This window comes from Ooceraea biroi, chromosome 2 (assembly GCF_003672135.1).
Source record: "Ooceraea biroi isolate clonal line C1 chromosome 2, Obir_v5.4, whole genome shotgun sequence".
Lineage (NCBI taxonomy): Eukaryota > Metazoa > Arthropoda > Insecta > Hymenoptera > Formicidae > Ooceraea > Ooceraea biroi.
The window spans coordinates 5,202,314-5,222,550 of NC_039507.1; the positions used below are offsets into that span (position 1 = coordinate 5,202,314).

At 38.0% G+C, this 20,237-nt stretch overlaps 3 protein-coding genes across 10 annotated transcripts in view; 2 read left to right on the plus strand and 1 right to left on the minus strand.

The window, feature by feature from the left end:
* The first annotated feature begins 166 nt into the window (after nucleotides 1–166).
* Nucleotides 167–15,588, plus strand: LOC105281665 (neuronal acetylcholine receptor subunit alpha-7). Of its 3 annotated transcripts, none has more exons than XM_011343061.3 (9): nucleotides 167–314; nucleotides 4,362–4,498; nucleotides 7,147–7,301; nucleotides 7,672–7,855; nucleotides 9,750–9,966; nucleotides 11,965–12,099; nucleotides 12,841–13,033; nucleotides 13,683–13,818; nucleotides 14,330–14,466. In XM_011343061.3, the coding sequence occupies exons 1-8, from the start codon at nucleotides 251–253 to the stop codon at nucleotides 13,816–13,818; spliced, it is 1,221 nt and encodes a 406-aa protein (XP_011341363.1). In that variant the 5' UTR covers nucleotides 167–250; the 3' UTR covers nucleotides 14,330–14,466. The 3 variants fall into 3 exon arrangements, with proteins under 3 accessions (XP_011341363.1, XP_011341365.1, XP_011341366.1); XM_011343063.3 differs by having other exon boundaries at nucleotides 13,686–13,818; XM_011343064.3 differs by having other exon boundaries at nucleotides 179–314; nucleotides 12,841–13,019; nucleotides 14,330–15,588.
* LOC105281662 (calmodulin-like protein 4) lies at nucleotides 15,556–19,607 on the minus strand. Of its 5 annotated transcripts, none has more exons than XM_026967941.1 (5): nucleotides 16,768–16,926; nucleotides 16,511–16,541; nucleotides 16,280–16,411; nucleotides 16,020–16,202; nucleotides 15,556–15,920 (listed from the first exon to the last, which is right to left on the minus strand). In XM_026967941.1, exons 1-5 carry the CDS (start codon nucleotides 16,768–16,770, stop codon nucleotides 15,820–15,822), a joined length of 450 nt encoding a protein of 149 aa, XP_026823742.1. In that variant the 5' UTR covers nucleotides 16,771–16,926; the 3' UTR covers nucleotides 15,556–15,819. The 5 variants fall into 5 exon arrangements, 3 of the variants coding, with proteins under 3 accessions (XP_026823742.1, XP_026823743.1, XP_026823744.1); XM_026967942.1 differs by having other exon boundaries at nucleotides 16,754–16,922; XM_026967943.1 differs by having other exon boundaries at nucleotides 16,280–16,436; nucleotides 16,768–16,921.
* Nucleotides 19,608–19,762: 155 nt separating this feature from the next.
* LOC105281663 (disintegrin and metalloproteinase domain-containing protein 10) overlaps nucleotides 19,763–20,237 on the plus strand; it is a 62,575-nt gene continuing 62,100 nt past the window's right edge. The window contains exon 1 of one of the 2 annotated variants that reach the window (XM_011343060.3): nucleotides 19,763–20,233. The gene's annotated coding sequence lies outside the window, so the exon portion shown is untranslated. The remainder of the gene's footprint in view (nucleotides 20,234–20,237) is intronic. The other variant, XM_011343057.3, reaches the window with a different exon arrangement.

Below are 20,237 nucleotides of genomic sequence, written 5' to 3' on the forward strand. Positions count from 1 at the left end.
TATTTTTTTAATCTCACTATAAACAATCCAAAGTATCGTAAGCGTATTTGGATTTCTTGGATTTGTGATTTTGCGTTTAGCGCTCCGCGTAGCTTTGGCGAGACGCCTGCGCGAATTTCCTCTGGAAACTCGCGGTTCCTGGGGTAGGGGTAGCGCGGGATTCAGGGGTGAAATCGCACGGTGGTTGAAAACTGTCGTCGCATGTCAGTCCTACATAGGCGGTCACGCGGTTAAGCAAGCCTTCAATTCCATGTCGCCGCCTCTCGTCTTGTTTCTTCAGTACGGGTTTCTCCTGATTATCGCCCTCAGAAATGGTGAGCACATTGTTACTTCCGATTTCACATTGTTATTATCGGCTAATTATGGATGCATCGTGAAACGAATTTTCTCTTAACATTTAAATTTTAGATCTAATATTTCTATTTTTATAAATCGTGAAACTGAAATAATCATTTATCGTGCGTTTCATTTATTATGTAAAACATCATTTTCTAGTGAGTTTTTGTAACTTAATCATAGTGAACGTTTATTAATGTTTATTAACTTAATCAATGTTTTGCTTGATGATAAGCTTAATAGTAAGCTAGCTGGCTTCGACGTAGAAAATTTCATTAACTTTTGGCATTGAACAAGGGGGAGGGTAATCTTGTTTCAAAAATCGTTTTATCTCTCTTATTGGAAATTCTTCTGACATTTAATTATTCGCTCTTTTCCTATTACGTTTCGTAATCCCAGGAGTCGAGAAAGACGTAGGCTGTCGCCAATATAGTTTCACGGTTTCCTTGATACCGAAGTGCAGCGTTAGAAACTGTTTAGATAAGTTTAAGTATCATCGGGCGTCAAAGCTCGTCACAGCTTTTACAGTTACAGTCGCAGTTACACAACCGCTGATATCAAAGACGTCTGAGATGTAAATTAGCGACACGATCAAACCGTCAAGGTTGAAACGCCATGGAGTTGCGAGCCGTTTTTAGAAAATTGCCCTTGATAGAAACAAAGCGTACAATTCGCGATTTAATAGTCCCTCGGGTCCTTCGCGATTTTCAGGGATTTGTCCATTCCAGTTATTCGCATTTTCCGGCATCTATTAAATCGTCGCAAGATTTTTTTCAGGAACAAAACAAAATATTCTCAAGTAATGAAATCGCCGTAAGATTCCTAAATGAGTATGTAATAAATCATTGTATTTAATCATTGAAATTTAAATTTACCGTGAATTCTATTTCAATGGTTGCGGTCCACTCAGTGCTACAAATGCTTCAAAATGCTTTATCTCTTTCTTTTTATTTTCAAATTAAAAAAAAAGAAAAAGAATAGAAACGTTTGCCTAAAATTTGTCAAAAAATTGTGAAATTGCAATTTGTAGTGCTAAGCGAACCGCACCCCATGTCGAAGTCAAAGGTGCAATCGATGAATACATTCATGTAGAAATCAGTGGGTTTACCTTTATTTATTGGCATAATTTGTGTCAGACGTAAGAGAAAAACTCGCGAGAACTTTTGTCAGCGATGCAATAATGTCATCTTTTGAACGAAGTTACATCGAAATGTGTGTCACTCGAGCACCCTTTCTCGCTCCGCAAAAAAACCTCGAGTTTTTCCTAATTTTCAACTTTTCCGCTTGAAATCGCAATATCAAATCGCTTACATATTACGTTTTCTTTGAAAAGATTTCGTTGCCAGCAATTCGAAGTCAGGGGAATTTCTTAAAAAGATTATTGTTCATTTCTTGGGATTGCAAATTAAAATTTTTATTTATTGTTAATTACATTCAGAGTATACAAATTTGTACATATGAAATTACCTTTGTTTCGTGATACGTGAAGGAGTCGTTTGAATCGATAAAGCGAAATCGGCCGGAAAATCGGTGAGGAACGTGGAGAGCACTTCATTTGCAGCTAGGCGTTCCGCTTAACGCGTGATGTAGCTGTCGATCTTAACCGGACCTCGTTACGGTATGTTTGCGTCGCAGCTAGCAGTGTAAACGTTTGCGAATCAGTCGCGTCAAGGGGCAATTCGACGCCTCCTCCATGCCACCAAATTCGGTGATCGGGACGTCGCGTCGGTGCAATTTGCATATTCGCCATCGTGGGGGAGTCGCGCCTGCTCATGCATTTAGCAAATCGGTTTACATATCGGCGGTCTCACAATCAGTCGTATGGTCGATTATTTCCTCGCTCGCGAATTCTGTTCGAAATGCTACACAGCCATGTGCGAAAAGTTAAAGCTTTCATGAGATCTGTTACAGTATAAAGGAAAAAGAAACATAAATTAAGCGTCTACTTTCTTCGTAATTGTATCTATGTGTATGAATACTATAATTTTGTGAAATATTAATTGTTACATCAATGCTAACTTTCTAATTAATTATTTAGCTTACGTGAATATCTCATTTTCAAGTTTGATTACGATTTATAGATCAGATATAAATTTTATAAATTTGTTTCGATTTTGTTTCGATTTATTTTATTCGAATTTATCATTTTTCGTGGACTTTCAATTCTTTAGCTAACGCTTTGTTGATTAAAGCGAGAATGACTGTTTAATATAATTGTTGAGATAATTGTTCTGTTTAAGTGTGAAAAATCTTTAATCCTGCACGAAATAGACGGATAATCGAATATTTTTATATCACGGGGGGTAATCTCCAGATGGAGATGGGTGTCTTCTCGCGGTGAGCCGTTCTACTTGAAGAAATTCGACGTCAGTCAGTCGGGATCCCGCGAGACATTCTACAGCTCACACAGTATCGACGTTCGACATACGATCTCATTACAAATCCGAGATTCTTCGATTTACGTTTCAACGACGGTGACAGGCGCCGGCACATTTCTCGATCTGTGATAATCTTTCGGGAACCGTTCCTTCCGAAAGATTTAAATTGTAGGCTTACATGCAAGAGTCACGAAAATATGAGATATTAAATATCTCATCTAATATTTTTATTAGAAAACTCTGTTTGTAGAATTGAGTTCAATACAAGGTAAAGAATTTTATATACATGATGCTGTCCGTGACATTTTCAAGTTACCTCGCTAGGCTGACGGTACCTTTGTGAACAAAATTATTTTATGTAGTTAAAAATAAATTCGTAGTTAAAAGAACTACTGGACTCGAAACACTCTGCTTGAATTAATTTATATGCGGAATATGCAAGATTTGTTTTAAATATTGTAAGTAGTAAATAATATTCATAATAATAAGCATTATATACTTTATGCGTCGCAAAATATTTAAAAGAATTATTTAAAAATTATAAATGCGCCCGAAATTTTCTATTATGCAGAAAGATCGACTTTAAATTTGCGAAAATTATTATTGTTAAAAAGATTTATTAGAGATGGCTAATAACGTTACTTCGATGGCGCGACGATTACATTTGGAAGAAATTACCATTCGAATGTGCGACTTTTACAGTTCGACTGGGCTGGTGAGGTTTTCGCTTTTCTAATTGCGAACAGTATTTTCGCGACGGGTATCACTTATCTTTGCGGAGAGCCTTTCTCTGCATCTACGTTAGCGAGAGGAGATGGGACCGAGTTGAGATTAGCTCGGTCCTCTGACAGGTTTCACCACGTTTCACAGCACAATGGTCGCTTCAATAGGAGTGGACTGACGTTACTGATCACGTCGCCAATCGCTATAATGGACGGGTGTCCACGTAACGAAACGAATCAGAGCCGCGATCAGAGAGAAGGGTCCGGCGAAAGGAATCTCTCGAGTCGTTTTTGCAGGATGTTCCGTTTCTCAGGACCTTGCACCGCTTCTCGTGCCTGTTCTTGCGTTATCCACAACACTAATTCTCGTCGCTCTGTCGTTTGTCGGCACTTTATATTACGATTAAACAATGACATGATTTTTCACACAGATACTTCTTGCGATTCGAAAATTTTCCATTTATCGCGAAATTGCTGATTGAGGAAAAACCAGTTTCGAGAATGTGTAATTTTATTAATTTTAATATATTAAATTTCTTAATTTTGTTTTTTTATTTATAAATGTTTTCCTTTTTCTACATGTATTTTATTTTACACTAACGACAGTGTTCGAATAAATTTAGATATTAGATTGGGATCGTGAATCAGTCGCAAAAAATTGATAAATCGAGGAAGAAAACTGACGAAAACCTTGAAAGGAAATATAAAAATTTCTCTCGCGGATATGTATAGGCCAAAGCGTGGTATGCTTCAATATTTATAAGTATCAATATATCTTACTAGAATAACCAATTGGACACGAAAGATTAATCATGCTATAGCTGTGCACAGAACATCTATTGTTTACTTCAGTTAAGCGGCAATTTAATTATAGAGGTATTTTGCAGAGCATAATAAAATAATCGCATTTGCTTTTTCTGCTTAGGTGTTTGCGATGAGCACGAGTATAGATTAACAAAGCACCTGCTGGACGGATATGACGCGGGCGTGAGGCCAGCTAAAAATGCGTCCCAGCCGTTAGTCGTGGTTTTTGGACTCTCTCTTCATCACATTATTGATGTTGTGAGTATTCAAACGCAAACAATTTCAAAAGTCGTGCAAATCTAACTCCGGGATTGTCGTTGGACCGTTTTTAGCACTCTCTTAGTTAATTACTTAGTTACTTCAATATTTAAATCTATAGTTTTATAAATTGTCGATTAGCAATGTGGATACTTCTCTACAGAAAAAGAGAGCCTAATAAATAAATATAGAAAATAGTTTTTAGTATGAGCTTCGGGCGTGCAATGTTCAATATTTATTGAATCTATTAGACACAAATCGGACACGATATCCTTCCATTTCCGCATTGGGATATCGAGGACAGCTGTAAAATAGAAATATCAGCGGAAATTCCGGCACACTTCTCGCAATCCGTAAAGTTCAGCGACCATAGGAAATGTATTAAAGAAACATACTTGGTTGCGCGAAATCCTTCACTAAAAGCGTGGCTGAGCAGGGCTGCGGCAGGGATTCTTACAAAGATGGTTCTATACCTTTGCATTCTCGCATCATCTGTGCTGTTGTACACTTTCCAGGATTTCGCGGAAAACATCATTCTTTTTATTAGCTTAATATCAAAATAAAAGCGACAGTTAAATATTCGCTTTATAAATAAAATGTTACGATGTTATAAACAAACATAATGGCGTCAAAATATAATTCTCTTAAGAAATTTTTAGTCTCTCTCTTTCAATCTCTGCCTTGAAACACGATAAGATAAAATTAAAGAAAATACATATCATAACGAAAATAACATAAATGCGAGATACATAAAATATTAATTTCAGGACATTGTAATTAATAAATTGAATAATAATCTAAATAATAATCGAGTGAATGTTGCTTGAATTCTAAGCATACTTCGTACGATCGAGACATTTACGTAGCCCTATGATACAATATTCTCCTTACATCATGTTCTATTGTCTCACGCATTCTGTTGATCCTCCACAATAATATTCCTTAATAGTTTCAAGATGGTACACGAAGATGGATATTGAGCATTAGTGAGAGTGATATGGCCTCTTTCCGCGGATCATATTAGTATGTATCCATCTTCTCTTATCACTATGGAAACAGCAGATGCACTAGACTAGGAATTGAATTACAAAGGAAATAATAGTCTTTTTGTTAAATAAAAAGAAACATATTAAAAGCTTCGAAATTATTCATGGACGATAAACATCTCGATTTAATACATACAATTAAATATTGTTATGCTCCTATTTTCGAAAAGATGTCAATAATAATTAAAATAAAATACTTATCATTAACAAGATTTATAACAGTAATTGATATAAAAGGAGCAGTGGTCATTCACCGAAATATCTCTTTTAGCATAAACATATGCTAGATCTAAAAATGTTATCGATAAAAGCATACTCTAATGTTGCTATGCGTTGTTCTGATTATAAAATTAAGAGAACTGAATCTTGAGATGTCAGACGCACGGATGATCTTTCGAAAGTTCTCAAGGTAGCAGAGCTATTCCGCGGATATGAAGAAAGTCATGATGCGAACTGGAAGTTTGAATATTTATGCTCGGCGTATATAATAATAATTATGAGACAGAGATCTAATCAAGCTATTGCATCGATCGGATGTGGTATCACGCGTTGATCTCTCTCAAGATAACGTTCACCGCGGAATTCGTTAGGTTCCGGGTTTCGCACGATTACGCACGAGAGCCAATTAAATACCGCAAAACCGTTCCTTGTACTTTCTGGCGTTAATTAAATGTCTTACACAACCTGAAACTGTCGTAAAAAGTAATATTCGATGTCTTGCTGAATGAAAAAGAGGTAAATGTTAGATAAACATACCTGCTGAACATATTGAGACACGCATTCCTTTATTAATTCCTCAAATTTTAATACTCAATTATTAACATAAAGGTCTAAACCAAATTTTCAATATTTGAAAAAATGTGTTTGTGTTAAATTTACAATTCTTAATTCAATTAGATAGGTAATTTTATATAGTACTTTTTCGCCATTGTTTTATTTAACGCTCTGTTTATTTTTAAGTGTTCTGCATTGAAAGAGTTTTCTAACTATTTTTTTTAATTAATAATTATTTTACTTTTAAAATATTAATTACTTTTTAATTTAAGACTATTCCTATAAATGTAAAAAATAAAATAGAAATGGAAATAAACAAAAATTGAATTTATTGTTTGTGAAAATAGTATTGCCACTTGTGGCTATAAAACTTATTCGTATTTCGTGATGGATTATTTTTTTTCTGTAAATAGAAGGACAGATATATTGCTTGTCGTTTATCGACCATTTCGCCGGCAATACGGGTGTTGTCGACATGTATGAACAGTAATTAAACAAATCAATTTCAACGATTTTCCTGAGGAGGCAGTAATGCTTTTTTCTAGACGTGACAAATTAAACATTCTAAATTATAATATCTTTCTACAACCGTTAGCTCTTTCTAAGTGGATGGTTATACATAAAAGTATATTATGTGTTGATTAAGTAAGAGTATCATTTAAAACTATTTCTTATTTTTTTTATTAATTTATTTCTTTAGCACATATCAAGATAAATTCTATAGATATTAATATAATTAATATAATTCACATTTATATGTAAAACTCGGTTTGCGTTCAGTTTCAAGTTTTTTTGTGTCTTGCGGGTTACATTACGTTTTCATTGCAGGATGAAAAGAACCAGATACTCACGACCAACTGTTGGGTCACGCAGATTTGGACCGACCACCATTTGAAATGGAATGCCTCGGAATTCGCTGGAATTCGAGTAATCCGCGTTCCATATAATCGCGTCTGGCGACCTGACATCATTTTGTACAACAAGTGAGCAGTTGTCTTGCATGAATAGAGCAATGAGGATTGGAATGTATCGCCAATCCAGAATGCTCTTTAACAAACAAGGTTTATGTCGTCATTTCGGAATATTCGAGACATTGCATATAAAAGCTAAGAAGAATGGCAATACGAGATGAAAATAATGCCAAATAAAATTTTGCGAAATGTAATTGTTTAAATAATCGGAATAAGTTTTGTCGATGGTGAATGTTACGGGAGATGCATTTTCCGAAATTAATTTACCTCACTTTTTAACACTACGCAATAGGGAGAGTTCGAAGGTATCAACGTGACAGCTGAAATCAGAGGGAAGGAACTATATTCATATCTTGTTACTTTTCCAATTTTCTGGTTACAGTGCAGACCCACAATATAGTTCAGCGGTCATCAATACAAACGTGATCGTCAGTCACACGGGCGAAGTGGTCTGGTTGAGCCATGGTATCTTCCGCAGCAGCTGCGACATAGACGTAGAATTCTTTCCCTTCGACGAGCAACGGTGCGCCCTTAAATGGGCCTCGTGGACATATGACGGATACCAAGTAAGTTCCACATTCTGCATTTTACGTAGCACCATTTCCGAATTTCTGTTCGCGCGAATCAGAGCTTCGCATTTACATAATTGAATACCTGATTTTGATAGAACAGGTCAAGCGCGCTGAGTATCGAAAGTTCCTTTTAGAAGAGTGAGGTGCTGAAGAGTCGACGAATTCTATTTGAAACAGATTATTCAGTAATGTAAATGTTGAATTTCAAAATCTCGCGTTGAAGTACGAATAAGTTTTATTTTCTATAGTAAAGTCATTTTACTGATAGTAAAATTTTCCGATATTATTCGAGATATTTTTTTATACGACAGATAAATCAATGTATTTTGCTTAAATGATAATCTGAATGATACTTTTCATTTGACAGCTCCGCTCATTGATTCCTACAGCCGCGAAACTTTAGAACTGTTCGAGAACTGCGACGCAAAGTTTCACTTCTCGAGTGGTTCTGCCGGCGCGGTTGTTAGTTGCAGAGATTTCTTTTTCAATTGAATTATATTCAGCCAGCCGTAATTATTTGCGGCGTAATAGTCACCTTCGTTCAACTTCACTCCGATATATATTTTACGCTTTCAAGAGAAATTATTTAGAGAATTACGATAAAAGATCATATCGGGTACATGAGGATTAAAGTATCAGCGTGCGAAGTGGAGTACATGTAAAATACGAGGCCATGTAAATTAGAGCGATATAGAAGGACGAGCATAGACGAATGAATTTCTGCTACATTTATCTGGAGCTTCTAATTTTTTTTTCGGTATTACATGCAGATATACGGGGAAAAAAATTTGACGCAGCGTGTAACGGCAGGACGAATTTTGCGTGTGACTGCAAAATAGGAGAAATAGTTGTTGTACCCGTATTGTTCGCGAGGCGAAGCCGATCGGCCTTCGAAAGTTCGGGGACGCTTAGCACAGCTGTGGAATCGAAAACGCCGGCTCGCCAAGTCGTGAAAATGGTTCGGGCAGATCGAAGAGCTTAATCCCGGCATCGCGAGAAGAATTCAATACGAGAGCCGTTCCGTTCGCCGAGTTCTCTGCCTATCTTTCACAGAGTTTTCCCATTTTCTATCTCTCCGCGTTGAATACACTTTGCGTGTCGCCGCCATCGTCGTCTCTTTTTCTCGTCGCGTGGAGGCCGAGACTGTCATCGCGGTTGAAAATACCTGATCCGAGAGACCTTACCGATCTTTTTTCGAAATACACAACAATCATTTCTTGTGTCTTGGGTTAACGATTAAAGTTCCCGTGTCAACTGTCTCAATTCTTCAAGTGAAAACATTTCTGTAAAGATTTTAATAAAATATTTGAACATGATTTCTTCTCGGATTAATAATCATTATTTTGACAAAAGAAGCTACAAATTATTTGTTACGATAAGATTCTTAATTCGGCAAGAAGAAAATATTCTGCTAAACGAAGAGGTAGAACTGATGCGTGTTTTAAACCTCAATCAAAAATTTTATTATCGTGCACGATGTTTCAATTTAGTCGAATATTAAATAGCTATTGATGTTTCAATGAAAGATTCGATTTATTATATTCTTTCCATTTATTTGTACGATACTGCGGTAATGGGTAATCTCAACATGAGACCTTTACCATTAATAAAGCATAACAATCCGATAATGGAATTGTTACTCAAAAAGATCTCAATCACGGCAAAAGACATTCGACCTGTCATCTCCCTTTCAACTGTTAGTTTAAAGTCGATAAACCGAACTGGAGCCGTCGCTTTCCATTCGTGTTTAGCGAACGGCTCAACGTTCGATAAACCGCGCACGGTTGACTTTTTATTACTCGCAAATTCGCCGGCTTTTAAGGCCGATTTGCGCCGTCAGTCGTTGTGCACGAGCGTAACTCACACCGTGGAAATTTTGCGGGCGTAGCTCGAGCTGGAAAGGCAGAGCGCGCAAGGGGACGTGAGCAATTATCAGGCGAACGGCGAATTCGATCTTCTGGACTTTACCGCCCGCAGAAACGTCGAGTATTACTCCTGCTGTCCGGAACCGTACCCCGACGTCACCTACGAGATTCGCTTACGACGACGTCCGCTATTCTACGTCTTCAACTTGATCCTGCCTTGCATACTAATCAACGGCGTTGGTAAGCGGAAAGCATAAATGTGCATACGCGACCGAAACGGTAGGAAACGTCTTTGGAGAATTGTGGAGCATTGCGCTGCTTGACGTTCGAATAACAAGGAACGCGATAATTCTTGCATAACTACCTCATTGACACCACATTTCTTAACGATTAACGACATTTCGGAAAACTGTTAATTGGATTTTAATTGAATATTTAATTTTCAAAAATTTGGTTGGTACTTAATATTGGATAATCACTTTTAGAAAATGTCCTTTTCGAAGCAGAAGAAACACTTGGGAAAAGAATAGTTGAATTTAATCTTGCAATTCGCCAATTCACGGTGACGTACAACGCAGCAACGCGACGCAAATCTCGACCATCTCAGGTTGTTTATTAATAAAGGAAGTAACAGTTCTTATCGCTAGTTACGAAGTAAATTTCATAAATAAACTCCGAGACTACGAAGCAGCCTGCATGAGAAGTCATATACGAGATTACGTAGGGTCCCCCTTCCGATCTTTTCGCACTCTTCGCACGACCTGCTTGCATAAGAAAATTGAGATTGTCCCTAACGCGAGATACGGATCTAATGAATTTGCATAATAGTTTTCGTAATCTCGAGGAGAAGAAGGGGCGTAAGCGCCGGTTTTTATCAATAATGCGAGCGATCAGATTATACGCTAAGTTATTAAGTGAGGAAGTAAATCTCAGAATCGTCACTTTTGCATTAAAATCTTGCAAGTTTTAACAAAATTATGCATTTAAGACGACTAAAGACGCGACTGGATTTTTTCGCGAATATGGAATGAAGTTTTCTACGAAGTTTTTGCATATCAAGGAAGTTCGCATCATAAATCTTTAATATTAAATATTTTTCTAATTATTGCGCTTGAGATATGAATTTGTTAAAATTGATCACCATTTGAAATTCAGGAAGCGTAGTTGATGCGAACAACAAACGGAAAACATGCATTCTTTATACAAACTATTAAAAGTAATTAATATTAGTAGTATCCGATAGCTTAGAAAATAATGTCGGTTATTAGGTTTACTCATTTTGAGATTCGTACGAGAGGAAAAGCGATTTAAGTTGCCGCTTTTAAGGAAACGAGGCGCGAAATGAAGCATTTCATTACATTGCTACTCGTTTGCCGATAATGAAAGAAATTTGCCGAGCGATCGCTCGATATTGGTGCCAGCTCTGAATCGGCAATTGCTGATCAACTGAAGAAACAGCTTTTGGAAGAAGAAAAACCAAAGAAATATAAAAGCTTGTGACAGTGTATAAATAGATAAAGCTGAGGGGACAAAAAGGTAAATAAATAAAAGGATGTGTGAATATTAAAAATATAAATTCTAAAACCATGGAGCAATAGGAACTGCCGAGGAAGTGGAACAACGCGCAATCGTTTTCCAATAATAAAACTGATAGTTACAGTAGGACTTAGCGTTAAAAATGATTTAATAGTTAAAAGTGGCAACTATGAATTTTATTTTCGATAAAACGATTTTAGCTAAAAACGATTTATTTAGATAACGATTTGTTGTATAAATTTTTCTTTATTTTACGATAACAGTAAAAAGAACAAAACACAGTTTAAATCGTTTTTACGTTCCAGGAGATATCTCTCGATTTGAAACAATTACAAACATTTTACTCCCTCTACTTTAAAGAACGTAGAATAGATTGCTGAAAACTTAATCAATAAAAAAATTTAAATGTTAAAATAATTGGTATATTTATACATGTACACGCATACACGTGTGACTTGCAACAATAAAAACTATTTTAATAAAAATATTTCAAGCGAGTCTGAATATACATGTATCAAAGCTCCAAGCGAATTTAAAACTCACGTTTTAGTGCTTCCTTTCTTGTCTTTTGATCGATCCACTGTCGATTACTGCTAGTCTCGTGTTTGTCACGAGTCTTCGAAGTCCCGCAGAATACCTCGGATTCAATATTCCGCGGCAAAGGTAAAACTTTTACGAACGCTTTTCCTATTTGCTTTGCAGCCCTGCTAGTATTCTACGTGCCCTCGGAGTCGGGGGAAAAAGTCACCCTCGGCATCTCAGCTCTCCTCTCCATGACGGTGTTCCTGATGACCATCCGCGAAACTTTGCCTCCCACAGAAAAAACGCCACTAATAAGTGAGTGTAGCCGACCGTTTCTGATAAATTTTTAATCTTATTTTAAGCTAAAACAGGCAATGCTTAACATTATGATTTATGATTACGGTTAACCGTTATGGTTAACCGTAAAGACAGGTCGTTAGTTTTAAGATACAGTAATGATGAAAACTCCAATCTCCCTTCGGTCGTCGCAACTGTTCGTTATTCATTAAAAAATTCGCGGGAAAGTGCACCTGAGATTTTCTCTAGATATGGATAGCCAGGAAAAGACCGAGCACCGTCTTATTTCTCTTAATGTAGCCTTCAAAGGAGAATCCTGAAGAGGTGTATTCAAAGAATATAGCGGACCAACCTAATAAAAATAATTCGGTATTGTTACCTAAATGGAGAAAAACTTTGTTTAATGATTGGGTATCATTATTTGCATCGCGGGAAACATAACAAACAGTTGCTTTGAAAAATTAGAAGAAATATAGGACATTTAAACTCACCGTATCTTTTTTCAATAATATAAAACATATTATTGTTTTCTATTTTACTTAACATGTATTTTCTGATATGTTTTCTATATTTTGTATCTTATAACATTTTTAAAACTGTTATTTTAAGAAATCAATATTCCAACAGTTTTATACCTTGTAAAATTTTTATTTAAATTCTTCTGTTTTAAGAATTTCAGCAGACAAAAAATATGTGAAGAGATAAACAAATTCAGTTATCTATTCTATATATCTGTCTGTCTTCCCTCGATGCTTTCAGGTCTCTATTATGGCGTCAGTATTTGCTTGGTGTCGTTCGCATCTGGTTTGGCGGTCGTGACATTGAATTTGCATCACCGTGGGGTACGAGGAGCACGGGTTCCACGTATTGTGAAGTGGCTGGTTTTAGACAAATTAGCCAGGATAGTATTTCTGAATTTCCAAGAGGAGAATAGATCGGTAAAACGGATAACGTAATGCACATGCATATTTGTTTCTTGTAACACGCGGGGCATTTTACAGATAGTCATCCGATTTCCTAATCATTTGAATATAATGAGATTGAGTCAACATTCCGTTGCACCTTTCTCAGCGATTGGTCGGATAATAATTCTGACGAGAATCGTGTTATAATTTCCGAATGAATAATGATCGGTCTCATTTATTTTATACACAGTATATGTAAAAAATATCACCATTACATATAAAGAAATATAATTATAAAGTACAATATTAAATATAAGTGATATAAAAGGATAAAAAATATGATTAATCTCTTTATAATTGTAAATGTAAAACATCCGCTATCAAATCAATATCAATAGATATATAAAAAAATTAATTAGCTGCAATTATAAAACTCATAATAATTAAAAAATAATTGATATTAAATATACATATACATGAATTACATGCAAACGGTAACTTCGTTTTTGAGTACATTATCCGTGACCGACCTGTACAAATGTATTATATTTGACAGAGAGAGAAAGTTTCGCAGATTGGTTACATAAACCTTATTGTATAGCCTCTACAAACCTACGCGCGCCCGCTATTACTCCGTTCTATAGAAAAGTTACGGTGCGATCATCAATCCGAGATCACAGAGATTTGTTATATCAGCAGGAGCCGGCGGAACAATTCCCGAGGAGAAAGAACAATTGTCCATTGCACTGTAAGCCCGAATTGCCGGAGCAGCACGTATCCCCCAAGTACGTATCGAAAAGGGATGATAGTAACAGCAGTAGTCCCAGCTTAGGTGAGTGATAATTAAGAGATTCGTTAGAATATATTTTTATCTCTTTATTGTGCTTGCTTGCAGATAAACGAATGTATACTTCCTAATTTCTTCATTTTTCTCTTGAGAATTTCATTTCTTTATCTCGTATTCTTCAACAAATATTATATTATATGTTCTCATTTCTGAGCATGTATTTTTTTATGATTGCATTTTAATTTGCACTTTAATTTATCGCATTTATTACAAATTATTATTTATTATTATTAAAAATTTGTTATAAGAGAATTCTCTAAAACTGCAATTCTTGTAGAATTTAACATCTATAGTAACTGATACATTTTTCTTGTTTTTTTTATTCCAAACATCCCCAGTGAAAACATAGAAAAAAACTGCAGTTCGTTTTCACTGGGTCTTTTCTTAATCTGCTAATAGCCTTTCGCTCAATTTGGTCTAGTTTAGTTTCTCTTTAATCAACCGATTCGTGCCGCACGATCAATTGCATTATGAATCGAGTTGACCGATCGCACAGATCTCGGAAAGGAAGGCGGCCTTGAGGCGCAGTGGTCCCGGGTCCTGGGAAGAGTGCATGCAACCATCGAGAGGAACGAGCGGCGCCTGGTTGAGCAGGATCGCCGGGAAAGGACAGAGTTAGATTGGAAACAGGTCGCCCTAGTCAGTGATCGTGTGCTGTTGTGTGTTTTCCTTCTCACAACGATCGTCAGCACGGCGGTGATTTTATGCGGCTCGCCCCCGACTCCGGATACGTCCAAAGATGGGTAATCATCGGATTATCAATCCGTCTAATAGTTGGCTAATCGACCAATCAACGGTTCGAGACCAACACTATCAAGAATCATCAACGGCGCCTCGAAATGGATCATTTCGTTCCATGTATTAACAAAGCAACTTCGCGGATTGATACGACAAATAAGTGAACGTTTCCTGTATTTGATAAGAAATTATGTAGTCCGTTCATGTGAAGGATAAGTTTTACGAAACGGAGAATTATTTTCCGTGTCTTACTATTTGTAATATGTAAAAAAAATTATAAATATGTCATCTCACGTAATTTGCAATCTGTTCTTATTATTTGTAAATAGTTTAATTTTTGATTATTTTATCAGATGTAGGTAAATATAATAGATAAATAATAGAAGGAAATCATTTTGAGATCAATTCAAGTTGCAAAATTACACGTTTTCATATTTTTACACAGTTAATTCTTTTAATTTTTTAAATATATTTGTTTCCTATATCGAATAGATATATATAAGAGAGTGTATCATATAATTTTAATCAGCTATAGAATACTTAGAAAACAAGATATTTATCTCTAAAGTGATTAAATCGCTAAGGGAAAATTTAGGAAAATAAATACCGATGTTTATTAACTCGACGACACAAATTGTTTTTATTTTTAAACAGACGTAGAAATCTTATACCGATTCGTAGTTTAAGACTTGCGGCTTAATCGCAAGTCTCTATTGTGGATATTCTTTTTGAATGTGTCTATTAAATGGAAGAATATAATTCTGAAGTAGCTAAAGAGACTGTAAATACATGCATCGAATTTATCGTGGAAATGTATGTAAATTTAGTGATGCAATAAGTTTGTTTTAAAAATATATAAATGTAACCTTGATATAATCTTTCCCTCTCGATAAAGAACTTATCCAAATGTAAGACGAATGTGTCATTAATGTTAATGTACAAGACGTACTCAAACAGGGTCGAAAGTATAAAATTTAAGATTTAAGCGGAATAAATAAACTTTATTTACTTATTGCATTCAATAGTCACATTGAAGCCCTGCAACCACCACATTCTTAAGTTATACAATTTTTTACAAAGGCATGCAAAATAAATCTCTTTGTATATATATATATATTTATAAAAGTATTTTTCCTCGTATTTGTATTTCCATCGGTAGAAATGTAAAAGTATAAAATATATGGAATAAAATATATATGAATGTGAATACTGCCTAACCAGTAATCAGTAAGTCAGACCAATAATATTTCAATAATAATCAGGTACAGGCGCACAAGCTATTTTGACGAAATCCTCATATTTCACGTGTCCGTTTACGGACACATTGGCCTCGCGAAAAATTTGCTCCACTGAAACAATACACCATGTAGTACGAGGCAATGTTACACACACACACACACACACACACACAAACAAAATTATATCAATCATTTGTTTACTGTACAAACCTTCCTTGCTGCTCAATTGTTCTCCCCAATGGAGCAGCATGTGTGCTAACTGTCGAGTCGAAATGGTGCCACTGTGCGAGATGTCCATAGCTCGAAACGCTTCAATCACTTCCTTGGGCAGATCCTCGGCACGAGTTTGAAGATGCATCACTTCCAAGAAATCAGCGAACGACATTTTTCCACCTAGAGTCGAGGCAGAAAGATCGATATACATACTGCACTCACTGAATGTGCCAAGGAAACGAAATGAAATAAATTACCTTTGTCCTTCATGTATCTGTTTAATTCAGCGATAGTGGGGCTCAGCCCCAAGGACCTCATGATTATAGTAAGCTCATCGAGTGTACGAATCTGACCGCTTCGGGCAAACAGATAGAAACACTCTCGGAACTCTACAGGAGAAGTATGTTTTAAAACCTATTGTATGAAATATAATAATAATAATAATAATAATAATAATAATAATACACTGCAATATGCTTTTCACGTACCATCTATGTCTTCTTCTCTGAAGTACCGTGCCTGCAATAATAGCAGCATGTTTTATTGTAAATAAATATGCAGATTAATATTAAAAATAAATAAAATATTAATATATTATAATATTAAATATAAAATTAAACAGAGTCACGTTTACTCGAGAATCCTTACAGCACAAAGGAACGTTGTATGCTGAAGGCGAATCAGTCTGAGAATATGAAGATACAATATTTCATAATTGTAAATTATATTACCATATTGAGATTACCATAGTCAATCAAATTTACGGGAGTAAGTAGCTCTCCTTTTCAACATTCAGCTCCGCTTTCTCACAAGGTTGACAGAACGGGCAGCAGTAGGTGTACGACAACAACGTAACCTCACTCGTCCTTCGTCCGCAGCTTGTAAGCGGGCGACACCATCCGTCCCAACGGTTTACTAGGAATTCTGGACGTGTTGTTCACCTGTGCGGCGCGAGTCAATTTCTCTCTCTTCCTCCGTCCGATGTTCTTCTTTATCATCAAAATAAAAGTTTGCTCGATTATAATTGAGAAAAGAGACATGAAGAGTTTACCATTTCTTCAAAGTTTATTTAGAAAAATCATTCGAGATTCAAAACCTGCGCCAGAAATATTACGGGAACGTGTCTGATGTATTTCGCAGAATTAATGCTGCTCGTTGTGTGTGTGTGTGTGTGTCGAGGTTTCAATTCAGTTTTACGCAATGTATTTACAGCAACCTTATTAACCTATTTAGTTTCTTCACTTTCAGACGTGAACTTTAACGAATTATTAAGTTTTGAAATTCTGATGAATGCTGCAGCAGAAATACAGTGTCGCAAAAATGATAACTTTATACGATGATTTTTATATTTCTTCAATAATATAATTGTCAGTAGCATTTAATAGCAGACAAACCCGTTAGTTTTGCTTGCACGATATTGGGTCTTTCTGTAACAATTTTGCCCGAGTGATAAGAGGTGGAAAAACGACAGTCGACCAACCGGCGTCAGCCGTTCGGCTGACTTTTTGGGGAATAAATTCCGCGCTAATTGCGACTAATTCGTTCGAAGCTGCTATCGGCCGGAGAGAAAAAGCGGCGCGGAGCCGCCCGTAGCGAAAAGAATAGCCGAACGGAACAATGATCCGGTAATCGTCTCTTCCGGCGGGCCCATCGGATTAGAATTTATTTTTCGAACGTATCCGCGCGGGAGTGTATGCCGCGCACGCTATTGATTAACGTTCGCTCTCTCCTCGTTATAAAAAAAGCTTCGCCATCAATCTCGCGCCTTTTATGAGCTCGGTGATTACTCTCTTTTCCATCGGACTTCACCTGGGGGACGAATAAATTATTTCGCGTTCTCCAGGACCGTGAATCTCGAATCTCCTCGTCTCCTCGCGTTACTACGTGACGTCAGAGAAGGCACGAGACGAGTCGGAGATCATTTCGCAAGCGTAACGTGATCGCGAATTAGCCTCACGGGTTGATTCCGCGAGCAGACGATTACATGTGTGTTAGACGATTACGTAAAATTAAATTTGTTTGATGTCGCAGCGATTTTTATATACTGTAAATGTGAACAACTTAGCCATTTTGCTGGTTATGGTTGGTTTAATATTCTTAATAATATTTAATTCTTTAATTTTTTAATGAAGTTGGCTACGAGAGCATTGTGTACTGTTTAATTTTACATTAAACAGTTATACATTCTATGTTAATGTATTAATTAATTAAAAATTCATTTTAAGAGTATATAATTAAATTTCATTAAAATTTTTTAATTATAATTTCGCTGGGTTTTTATTTAAGTAATTATTCATGTAACGGCCAACGGTTATTATAGATCTTTTCATCTTTTTATCTTCTCACCGGCTTGCGGCTAACGTCAACTTCAAATGGCAAAGATCAACTTTATAAATTGGCCCAACAGTTTTTAAACCGGAAACGCAATTACGGATTGCATTCTAAACAAACAGAAGTCGATCGTTATAACAGTCAATACGAAAGGTTCCTCGGTCGATAGTTGCAAACAGTTAACGTTCCTCTCGGGGTTAGCAGTCGTTAAGGAGTAGATACGAACTCGCGGCAGCGACGGCCCGTGGAAACTAATTGGATATCGCGGGTTCGTCCTTTGCAGCATACCGTTTCCATAATTAAATTGCTCGCGGCCTCGGCGGCGCCGCCGTATGTCGATAATCAAACTAATCCACGGCGCAACATTCCCGGGGTAATGGTTTCGCGCCGTTGAGGACGAGACCGATAAGGGGTAGAGGATCCCGACCACATCCACCCTTCTCCCTTGCCTTCCACCGCCTCTTTCCAGTGAACACCTTAGGTGTTCGTCTCCGTACGACGTACCCTTTGTTTCATTGATGAATCGCTCGGAGGAAAAAATGTGCGCGCAGTTTACCTCGCAGTTTACGGTGATGGCAGCGACATATCGAACGCGAAAATATATGGCGCGACAGGTGAGAGGACAGTTAAGGTACGGAGTAGACGTGAAGCTATGGGGTGCGAAGCGCGAGAAGAGGAAGAGAGAGAGGAATCGAATCGGGGGAAAGGGTAGAACAGAAGAGTGCGGAGGCGGAATATCAGCGTAAAGGACACGAGCGAGGGCGCACGCGACAAGGAGAAAGTTCGGTAGAATGAAGAGAGAACCGCATTCTCTCTCTTCTGTCCCGCGACCGTCATCCTCGTCCCGTATGTCGACACGGACAAAGAGAGCAAACGGGAAATACAGGATAGACGCGCGCGCGCGCGGCCGCGAGTCGGGTGACGCGTTCGTCGGTGGCCAGGAGATAGAATAGATGGAAGGGGGAGGGAACGCGAGGGTTGAATAAGCTCGTTGCGCCCGCGGAGGGGAGCGATTCGGTGGCGGAAAGGCGAAGGAGAGAGAAGGAGAGAGAAACATTTATATTTCCTGTGGGGGTTCGGCAAATAATGTGACAAATGTACTTTCATTCTGTCGAAATCGAGATATTAACAATATTTTTTCTCTATGTTTTGATTTTAATTTTTTACAATAAATATAAATACAGCGTACTCGAGAAATGAAAGAGGGAAAGACGGAGAACAACACGGCGGGACGAAAGGAGGCGACGAAACGCGGGGAGAAAGGTCGCGCACGGCGCGGTGCAGCGCGCTGGAGATTCGCGTGGGAGAAGGGCGCGAGAGAGGGGGGGGTAGTACAGCTGGGTCGAACGCGCGCGATCGGTGGGGGAAGTCGTTGTCCTCGGGAGTCTTCGTACGCGCGGCGCGAGTCCGCCGAGCAGCGGTTTCGTCAGTGCGACGCGGAACGTGTTCATGTTGGTATCGTCGTGGCGGCTGCGTGCGCGCGCGCTTTCGTGTGTATGTGTACGTGTTCGCGCTCGCGCTCGCGCGGCGTGACACCTCTCCGTCTCGTCTCGCGAACGACGACCGGTGCGTCGTCCTCCGTCGCGGTGGGTCGCCGTCGCCGGGTCCGAGAGGAGCCGACGCGCACGAAGGACCGGCTCCCGTGACACGTGTGTGTGCCCCTGTGTGTGTTTTTTTTACATACTCCGGATGACCGATGTGTCGCGCGCAACGGAGTACGCGGGCGGCGTCGTCATGCGGCGGTGAGCGCCGATGACACGGGGCTCCTCCATCCTCGGGCGGCGCGCGTCGTCGGCGAGCAGCAGGATCGCGGCGGCGAGGACGCCCGCGGCCACCAGCACGGGCAGGATTCTTAGAGCCACGACGGGCTGTGTGCCTCGGTAA

Excerpts from the sequence above, each read along its gene's own strand:
- LOC105281665 (XM_011343064.3), top strand. The coding sequence starts at position 251 with ATGTCGCCGCCTCTCGTCTTGTTTCTTCAGTACGGGTTTCTCCTGATT. Across the intron at positions 4,499-7,146 it reads TTCATCACATTATTGATGTT|GATGAAAAGAACCAGATACT; the intron begins GTGAGTATTCAA and ends TTTTCATTGCAG. Across the intron at positions 7,302-7,671 it reads GACATCATTTTGTACAACAA|TGCAGACCCACAATATAGTT; the intron begins GTGAGCAGTTGT and ends TTCTGGTTACAG.
- LOC105281662 (XM_026967941.1), bottom strand. Across the intron at positions 16,412-16,510 it reads CAGAGAAGAAGACATAGATG|AGTTCCGAGAGTGTTTCTAT; the intron begins GTACGTGAAAAG and ends CTTCTCCTGTAG. Across the intron at positions 16,203-16,279 it reads CAGATACATGAAGGACAAAG|GTGGAAAAATGTCGTTCGCT; the intron begins GTAATTTATTTC and ends CCTCGACTCTAG.